The sequence below is a fragment of the Chenopodium album genome, chromosome 21 (genome assembly GCF_948465745.1).
Source record: "Chenopodium album chromosome 21, dcCheAlbu1.1, whole genome shotgun sequence".
In the NCBI taxonomy this organism is placed as follows: domain Eukaryota; kingdom Viridiplantae; phylum Streptophyta; class Magnoliopsida; order Caryophyllales; family Amaranthaceae; genus Chenopodium; species Chenopodium album.
The window spans coordinates 19,461,149-19,471,631 of record NC_137854.1 but is presented as its reverse complement, the minus strand read 5'-3'; the positions used below and the strand labels follow the sequence as shown (position 1 = coordinate 19,471,631).

Sequence of the window (10,483 nt, the reverse complement as noted above, 5' to 3'; positions counted from 1 at the left end):
AAGGGATGTCAATAGCTAAGGAGTTGAAACTAATGCTGAGCTGAAATTAATGATGGACTCGATAAGAGATAATATGCACCTTAAAATATCAGTAGTCACAAGGATGTTAGTACTCTCATGCTGAACTGGTATAGTTGAAGCCTCACATCTCTCTCTCTCTCTCTCTCTCTCTCTCTCGGCTCACCATCATGTAGCCTTTGGAAAGATGGTTGTGGAACTCACACAACACATTTCGTGATCCAAAACCGTGTCAAGCAAATTTACGATGCTAAACGTGGCTTGGTGGACGGATTGAATCTTTTGTTGTTGATATGTTGCGATGTGTACGTAGTACTATATTTTGCCAAGTCTTTTGGGCAGATGTTCACCAATTTAGTATCCTATCTTTTGTGCTTCACCAGATTTTCAATGTATAGGTGATGTTTGTAAGTTGAACAATGGCATTAGCCTATTAACTTTAAAAAAGTAGTCAGTCAATATTATTATTCTATGGCAAAAACAATTATGTACTATCAATAGGATTATAGGCGATTGCACAATATAGAATATCAAAGGATAATTTCATGTAATCAATTGGCTACTGCAGATTACAGTAAAACAATAAAGGAACATACTACCAGGTGGAGCCTATATAATTTTTATCCAGTAAAGGAATAGAGCAAAGAAAAGAAACAAAATTCTTCAGAAGCTTTCACAGCTGGTATTATGGCTATATTGTCATTGCACAAACTACCTTTACAGCTTCCAGATCAATTTGTTTCTACTTTCCACCATGGTAACTTCAACGGGCAGAACATCCGACATCTCAACACATTAGACACAAACTGCAGGTGCTTGCACACTTAGATCGCCCTGAGTATTACCGACGACCCATGATATGGTCAGCTTTGTATTAAATCTTTCCAGAGCTAACTACTTATATGGCTGCAAAATTGGACATTATGTTGACAGGACTACGCCGTAGTTGTCACTTTTTTCCTGACAACCCGTTTCCTCCGAGGCTTGGGAGCATCTGACTCTTTAGCAGAATCACCATTACCTTGTGGAAGCCCAAGAAAACCAAGTCCTGAGACAATGGTGTTCTTCGATATAAACCAACTGGAACCCTGCTTGGAATTATTGGTCTCAGGAGCCCGGTTGTAAGCCTTTAAAAGGTTGTCTGATTGAACAAGGGGGTCTGCCTCTATTCCCAGCCATGCCAATCGTGATGTCTCTCCTACTTGAACATTCATGATCCTGCATGCAGTGAAATGCACAAACCTTAGCAACACAACAGTGTCACAAGAAACTATGGAGATATATAGCATGAGTAGATATGGTATTATTTGCTTGAATTTTAACTTCTCAAGGTTGAGAAGCAAGAATAGTAGATCACAAAATTGACTTATTGAGCTAAAAGCATCATGAGTAATTGCTATGTAATTAATCAGCAAAAGAAAACAAAGGGATTTCAATGAAATAACAAGGGAAGTTTAGATTTTTAACAAACTATCACTCGATCAGATGACTTAGATAAAAAGAAAGCTTCAAGTGAACTTCCTAAAATTCAAATGTCACCTCATTAATAAATAAGTCACCATCAAAAGCATAAACTGCAAAGCATTAATGAACATACTTCAAAATAACCAGGTGTACGACTGTACGTGCACCATGATATATCAATGAACAGGTAATAAATCTAAGATGGAAATTAGACGCACTTTGGTATCTTGATATTAGAATTTGGTAAAACATGTACCAGCCATACGCTTCAAAGCTCATAAGACTTCAATTCTTGAAAAAAAAAAAAAAAAAAGAGAGACAAACAGATGCTTCTCGGGATGAGGAGAAGGGGAAGGACTACAAACCTCAGAGCTGAGCTGAAAAATAGTGCTACTCCAATAACATCAAAGTAGCTGGATAATCCTCGATCAATACCACATAAGAGCTGATAACGTAAATTAGCATAAATCCCAAGGAAAGCACCAGTGCCAAGTGCATTAGTCCTAACAGATGGCATTGTCACAGATAACCTGGAGAAAACAGAGCTTAATATACTTGCGTAGAAAAGAATACTAGATACTAGAAACAGTATCCGAGATAAGATAGAAACCTGTCATTCTTTTTCTTAGCACATAGATTTGACAGGGCACCTTGTACTGCACCAGCACTAAGTCCCACAAAACACAGTTCTGCAGCCTTGTAGAAAAATGAATGAATTCTCTTTTGTAAATCAAATTCCCTGAGAGGATAGCTCTTTTCAAACACATTGTTAGGAAGCTTTTGCAATGTATTCTGCAAATCAAATCGAAACGTGTTTCCATACGAACGACAAGGTGCAAGTGACCAAACAACAACTGCATTGCATGCTGCTGCTGTCAATACATTAATAAGAGCTAAATCCCACTCCTGTTTTATCCTACAATCAACAAAGACAGACATGTACAGAATCAGCTAAAGATGTATGCTGAAGAGGGAAAAAGCAAAACAAAGATAATAAAAAAATGATGCCTAAAGACTGCACATACAAAATGATGAGAAAATGATGATAGTGTAGAAACTACCTGTCCTTGCGATTCTTTATTTCCCACCAAGCAGAGCAACCAATGGTAGTAGCCTGCTCCAAAAGAAGTCTGTACAAGAAAGCTGGATCTGCAATCATCCTGTACAAAACATACAGAAATAAAATTCAAGATTGTTTCACACATCAAGAAAAAAAAAATACATAAATAAATTTCGAGAGCACAAGCAAGTAAGCATTTGCAGATAGTTGAAAAGAAGAGGTGAATACGTTCTACTTCCCTCCTTATCCCTATGTGGCTCTCTAAACGGGTGAATTAATAATGTTCTAGCATATTCTAATCTACAACTGAACTCCTAATTCCTGGAACCAAGAAAATAGCCACAATATCACAAACTAGCCACCACTTTAAAATTTTAATATTGCCATTACATGATAGGCAAGATGATCTACAAATTCATCTGCAAGTTGCAACAACTCAATACAGAATGACATCAGTTGTCATACTACACCACAAAAACCTACATATATTCTAACTTTGAACTATGTTTACCATAGACAAATAACAAGAACAGTTACAGCTATGAATTATTAAACAACTTTAAATCAGCCAAAAGATAAGATCAAAGCTTTTCTTTTTAAACGTAACCAGTTCCTCTCCCAGCAGCAAATCATGATATAGCACTCTTGCAGTTGGCATTATAATCACAAAATATAGCGGTCTCATAGCCACCCGAAAATGTATTTCCTTTAATTAAACACATACAGGGACTTAGTATGCCATTTACTCATGGTTCACAGGAACAAGCTTGCTGCTAAACAATTTGAAGAGCACCTTCAATTTTTAAGCTCTATCTTCTATGATCATATACCAACTCCATACGTGATGGTTGTTGAAATGCTCCCAGTCATCACTCTGCTAATTTCTTGTAAACATAATTTTATGCCCCACTCCCCCCCTCCTCCTCCTCTAAAAAGCAACTTACTACTTAGTTGAACATACAAAAAAGCAATAGATGAAGTTGAACTGTAAGGCACCACAAAACTTCTCAAAATCCAAAACAAGTAACACAAGTTCAAGAAAGTAACTTATGGTTTAGACAAGAAAATGTCCGAAAAACTAAACATGTGGGCAAACCCCAATGGTGAAAAAAAAAAAAAAAAAAAAAAAAAAAACCTTTTAAGTTCATTTATAAATGTAAAAAAGCAATTACCTCCCAATGAATGCTCTTGATATTCCCTGAGGAAGGCCACGCGCAATAGTTCGAATTGTGTTTGGTCTGGCATTAATAGCTAAGAATTTAACCAGTTGAGCAGAGCTAACCAAACCCTGGAGTAAATAGTAAGATCAGATTCTTTACAGTGAAATTCAGTGAATGAGAAAATATGAAAAAGGGTAAGTGGGTAATCACCATCTCAAAAGCTTGCCTAATCCCGGCTGGAAGGTCCATCACTGTTTTCTGCCACTCACTAAGAACTGCATCTAGAAATTTTCGATCAAATAGCTGAAACATGCACAACGAATGTTTTAGTTCAGGATGGACTTGTTTACTAAAACAAAGCATGAGATGCAATCTAGGAATAAAATTATCTACTTACCTCTTGCAAAACAATACGCCTCCTGAAAATTCCCCCATCATCTCCTTCATCACCATCATCGAAGTCATCGAAGTAGTCATCGTCATCTCCACCATCGTCACCACCATCTCCACCACCATTATTGATTCTCTTCCCAATATCACCACCACCTCCACCTGTTGCTAGCTGTACATTAACACGCAAAGATTGCGCCCAATTAGTAAATTTATATTACTTGGCAATGTCCATAAAGAGTAGATCCTCATATATTTACCAAATAAAGTTTCAAAGAACCTCCAATGAATGGAAAAAAGTGTAAAATTTTCACCATTTGTGGATATACTTAAATTCATAAATATAATCTTCTCTGCTAAAAGATATTTGTATTTATATTGCATAAACCAGACCGGGTAAAGGTATGGAATCCCTTGGTCCCTTTCTGTTTGCCCCCATTTGACCTTAGTTTGGATCAAATGGGCAAAAATAAAAAGGAATGGAAGGAGGGGTTGCTTAAGCAGCTTCACATCAAAAATAATAATTTGATAATCAAGTTAAGAACAAAAATTTTCCCAAGCTCCAGATCTTTTAGGTAGTAACAAAGCAACTTAATGCACAGACTATAGAACTATGTAGCAATGAAGACATCAGTCACCAAGGTAATCATGATTCAAGTAACATTACTTCTTTCCCTTATCCAGTTCTGATTTCTAATGCGATTCTTGAAATCTCATAGTTAGCAAGATCAAAGGAATTGTAATGGTATTGTATCCTCACTAAAATAATGGATCCATTATTATATGTTTTTTATAAACCAATTGGTTTCATATACATGCACATATTTTTAAGCATTTAATAATTGAAATCAACTGGTTATATAGGCAATAATAATACATTAAAACTAGCATACTTGGTCTTAAGAAATAATAATATATTACCTCCGTTACATATTATTTGCAACGATTTGACATAAAGTAGAGTGGGAAAATGTTTAATCGTTGCAAATAATATGTAACGGTGGTAGTATAATAATTCATCGGACACCAACCCTAGGGGCCTTAATTTTTGAAAATACGGTACCGGGCGTGACCGTATTGCATGTTGTGACTAGGAGGTGCACACCTGCTACATGAGTTAGATGATTTGATAATTTTCTACAAAACAAAGCCCTTGTGGAATTAAGGTCCAAATCAAATTCCATACGGCTAAGTTCTCTTTATGTTATTTAAGCAACTTTTAATTCTTACTAAAAACAAATCAGTTGAAACCAAACCTTACAAATTAAGACCAATCAAAATCTTATTTTTGTTTGCTTAATGCTATACAATATTAATTCCATATAAGTAGAAAACAAAACAATGAAATTAGATATTTGAAAGATTCACATTACGACGAATATAACTTCACTTGATAATGTTTGGTCTTATATATTAGCATACAAAATACACTAAAAATCTAGGTAAGATTACTTTATTTCAGAAAAAGTAGAACAAAGACTTAGTTTATTGAGACCCATTTTATAGTTAGTATAGAAGGACACCACATATCAATGGAAATTATTTACTGGTGACAATCATTGGTCACGCTTTAAGGTTAGCCAATTTCCTTGTCTTTTACGATGTGTTTGGATTGAAAGAAATGGAGAGAAAGGAAGGGAAAGGAAATGGAGAGATGAGGTATCATTCATTTGGATAACAAATGAGGAAGGAAGGAAATTGGAGAGGAGAAAAATGGAGGGATTAAATTGTAGGGAATTGATCCCTCCAACAATGGAAAGATTTGAAAGGAAAACTCACAATTCTTCCTTCCCCTCCCTTTCCCTTCCCTCCTCTTCTCCTCCCTCCCCTTCTTTTCCTTCCCCTTTCTTTATCCAAACATATTGTAACTCTCAAGCTGCCATAGAGAACAAACTCGCCAGTGGGTACACTACTCAATTGGTACATGATATAGTGATACAGTTTCAAGCTAGATTGACAAATTTAGGTAACGAATTGCATTCCTGTACTCATTTCTCTATTCCAAGAGTTTGAGCAGTCACTTTATCTTTTTCTTTAGCCATGCTAAACTTTTTCTAAACCTCTTTGAGTTTCCCTTACCAAAAATTATACCACAAATGCATAAATAAAAAATAAAAATAAAAAAAATTAGAGGATTTGCGCTAACAAGGACAAACACTTTGGCCTTGCGCTTCATGCTTTTTAAAGAATCCTAACTAGGATAAAACTAAGGGTCTAAGGTGTAGGTTATAAGTGTAATGTTTCTTCGAAACAATAATAAATAATGTAAATCACAGAAAAAATGCATCTGGATTACGTTCGCTGACTTTGCTCTTCCCAACAAAAAAAAAATATCCCATCATGAACGAAAACTGAAAAGGAGAAAAAATCTCAGGTCAAAAGAAAATTCTATTTTGAAATTTATTATAAATTTGTTTCCAGAAGGTGGGGACCAAGTATTATCAGAATATATAATAATGAACTTATAAACGCATTCATACAACAAAAGATCCAGATTAGGAAGAATTGCCCCAGCCACATAAAAAATACACCTGCAACTGAACATTGATATACCCGAAAACAATATGTATTGGCCACAAGATATATTGGCAAGTTGTAGATCATTTGAGTTGACAGAAATTTGAATTGGATATACTTGACAAAGTTGATGGTATGGAGTATACTTCCTCAGCTAATTTTATAAGTTCTATGCTCCTACCATATTCCTTTTAAGGATTTATGAAATTAGCTCAATCATTTATCTTTTGGGCACATCAATATATTTTATGTGACACCACTACCTACTTGTATGGGTGGGTTTGTACATTTTAAACTAAAGCTTGCTAAAGAAACCAAAAACAAAGTATCAATTAAAAAAAGTGTATGTTCAACAGCAAATTTTCCTAGATCAATTCAGGGTGGCTCTCGTTCATATAGAAGTGTGGTTCCAACAATTATAGGAAAACTTATGCAACACAGATTAACAGTGACTTCATTACCATGTCTACAAATCAATGTTCTCAATGTCATACCATTATCTGACAAATGTTCAGAAACATAAAATTTTGGCAACAATATAGATATTTCTAGATTGTGTAACTAATAATATTCATTCATTCTACAGATTTAAGACCCAAAATTTTTAGTAACCCTCAAAAGAGATAGAACACACTTGCCGCTGAAATTTCAGAACTAATTTCAATACAATATAAACAACTTCCATCATACTTACAAGCACTAAGCTCTAAATTCTAAATAGTCACTGAAGCCTTCAAGCCACCTTAAAAAGAATCGGTAAACAGCAACAATGCATACAGTCAACAGATTGAGGCCACCAATCAATGTTCTTTGTTAGTCATACCATGTGACAACAGTCCAGAAGATAAAATCCGGCAATTATCAAAATCTATGAAGAGATTGCGCAACAAAGTCATTACCCATGGATTCAAGACCCAAAATACCCACTTATTATTGCATACATCTCATTAAATTCCCTAGCCCGAACCGCAGGGAAAGAAAGAACCCAGGAAAAGAGGTGCAGTACAAGGGCATTGGTATGGTCACCACTAATATATCGAAACCGAACTTGATGCAGTACAACGGCAATGGTATGGCACCACTAATATGTCGAAACACCGTCACCACTCACCAGTCACCACTACAATGTGGAAACCGTATTTAAAACTTCATTTCACTAACATTCTTCCATCTTTACACTCAATACAATAACTAAACCATTTCAACAACCTTTAAAGAATCAAATACAGCAACAAATCATACCTTCAAAAGAAAATTCAAGAACAACAAACAAACTGAAGAAATTCATCCAAAAGAAATTAAAAAACAACAATCAATCTACAATTTCAAAATTCTCAACAACAATAAAATAAAAGATTAAGCCAAAAAAAAAGGGGGGAGAGAGAGTGATAAACCTCAGGACTAGAAAGGGTTTGTTTCTGAGTCATGTCAAGCTTAGACTTCTCCAAAGTAACAGCACCAAAAGCACCATACTTCCCCTTCATAGAAGGAGCAAACATCCCAGAAGACGATGATGTCGCCGAAGCCGAAGAATCTGAAGGCGCAGAAGAAACACCCAAGCAGCGCTCCAAATGACCAATTGAAGAATCCCCATCAACAGGAGAAGGAGTAGAGGACAGAAAATCCCTGATAAACAAAGTTTTCCTTGATTTTCCTGCAATTGGGTATGAAGAAATCATGGGTAAAATTGTGGGTTTTGTAAAGATAGATTTTTTAGGCGAAATTTGGGTATTCATGGGCATAATTTGAGCTGCTTGAAACACAGCGTGCGCCATTTTTCTGGATTTTTATTTCTTTATGTAATCAGAGATTATTATATGAAGTGATGATTGATGAAGAAATTGATCAGAAAAACATGATATATTGAGGGGAAAATGAAGATATGGAAGAAGAGATAAAATTGAGGTTAAAATCTCTCTCTTGTTGAAAGAGTATGAGAGAGGAAAGAGGAGTTGAAGTGTGAGGGAGGTGTAGGTTTTTGTTGATGGTTGGTGGAAGCCGACAAAGGGGGAAACCCAATCCGAAATGGGTAACTCCGTGATTGAGTTTACCACAAATCGACTTGGTTTATGAGATTGTATTTATGCCTATGTATATTGCCATGTACATAGGAGAGCAACTAGGTTAGGTCCCGTGCCATGTTAATAATTTATATAATAAAAATTAAAATTTGCTTATAATTGCTATTGGAAACGCTCAATTAAAGAGGCAAATTAAATAATGATCTTGTACAAATAATAATATAGATATAAGGTTAATTATCCCTCTAAATTATGTTATATGAAAAAGAGAAAAAAAATATATAATCTTAATTAATTTCTACTTTATAGAAATAGTCCATAAGAAATTAGTTGATGTAGACGGATTGATTCATTACATACATTACTATTCGGTTACTAAAATGAAGAGAGAAAAAATAGTACTATCCCAAACTTTTAAAAAAAAGAAACAATTTGAACAATAAGAGTGTAGTCCATTTAAATAACTGGATTATATTTTTGATAAATATCTACATTTATATAGTATAGTGATTTCTAAAAAATAAAAATAAAAATGTATACATGGAAAATTTGTAAAATGTTTATTAATATTTAATTTAGATTATATTCATACAAAATATTCTACCAAAATTACATCCTCTTAAAAAATATTATTTATTTCCTTATTATTCTATTGCTAATTGTGTGTCAGTATAGGAGATTAAAGGTAAATATTATTGATAATTTATATGGTTGACAAATACGAACCTTTTTTGAATAACTTCCTTAAATAAATTATTCTAATTTATTTTTTAGAAAAAATAAAATACTAAGGACACACCAGAAAATGACACGTGTCATTGTTGGTGTGTCTTTTAGTATATAGTTATTGATGTGGGGTTTAGTCGTACATATTTCCTCTCATAGTGATACATTTTTGCGTACTATTATGCATTTATAAAAATATAAGTTATTGAATAGTATTTTTTGTACACTATTATGCATGTAGTGGTATTTTTTGTCATCATATTTTACCCTCAGATTTCTATTATTTACAAAAATGCCAACCTATTTGCATGTTAAATCCATAGGGCATATGAAATTTTGAGTTACCACAAAACAAGGACTTCTCTTTCGTATTTTTCACCACATTCTGCTTTTTTTTTTCTCTCAACTTTAAATACCTAGAGTTAACTTTCACATCATTTAACTAGATTTGATCATACTTAGCACAGCCTGTTGGCCCCGCCTGAAATTTTATTTTTTTGGGCGGGTTTGGGAATGTATTTCTATGCATTTTTAGTTAATTTTTTGGCCCAGCCTAGAAATGACCTGAAATGTCTGCACAACGCGACCATTTTCGGCGAGTTTGGGCACAAAAAATTTGGCCCGAATCTTGGTCTGACTCGACCTGACCTGAGAAGTGGGCAGTTTTTTTTACTCTTGGTCCGGCCAGACTCACCCAATGGCCACCTCTATATTTAAATTTTTTTGCCTAAATGTTAAGTCTTTCATTTCCAAACTAGGCTTTTGGCACGTACAACGTACATGCTTGTTATTGGTTTTTTTTTTTTTTTTATTTGATTGAATTTGAATATTAAGTGTTTTGTGTATTTGAAATGGTGAAATGGGGTAAGATACTTAGGTGCATCCAGTGTATCTAGTTATATAATAATAATATGATTGGTTATTAGATAATTTGTGAGCGGTCTTAATTTTGCATGTTATACAGTTGATGTGTTAATTAGACTATGACTTTTTAACAATAGTTTACTTCTGTTTACTTCTTTCTTATGCACAACAATAACGTTTTGTTGTTGATACTCATGGGGTAAATTACCAATATATAATTAGGGAGATAGATATTAGAATAATAATATTGAATATGAAGTATA

The 10,483-nt window shown here is 34.3% G+C and overlaps 1 protein-coding gene across 1 annotated transcript; it reads right to left on the bottom strand.

Moving 5' to 3' along the window:
* Window positions 1-543: 543 nt before the first annotated feature.
* On the bottom strand, window positions 544-8,577 carry LOC145601021 (protein RETICULATA-RELATED 5, chloroplastic-like). Its single transcript, XM_081656923.1, has 8 exons — window positions 8,004-8,577; window positions 4,100-4,264; window positions 3,913-4,005; window positions 3,715-3,830; window positions 2,544-2,642; window positions 2,093-2,398; window positions 1,848-2,012; window positions 544-1,236 (listed from the first exon to the last, which is right to left on the bottom strand). The coding sequence occupies exons 1-8, from the start codon at window positions 8,382-8,384 to the stop codon at window positions 954-956; spliced, it is 1,608 nt and encodes a 535-aa protein (XP_081513049.1). The 5' UTR covers window positions 8,385-8,577; the 3' UTR covers window positions 544-953.
* Window positions 8,578-10,483: the final 1,906 nt, after the last annotated feature.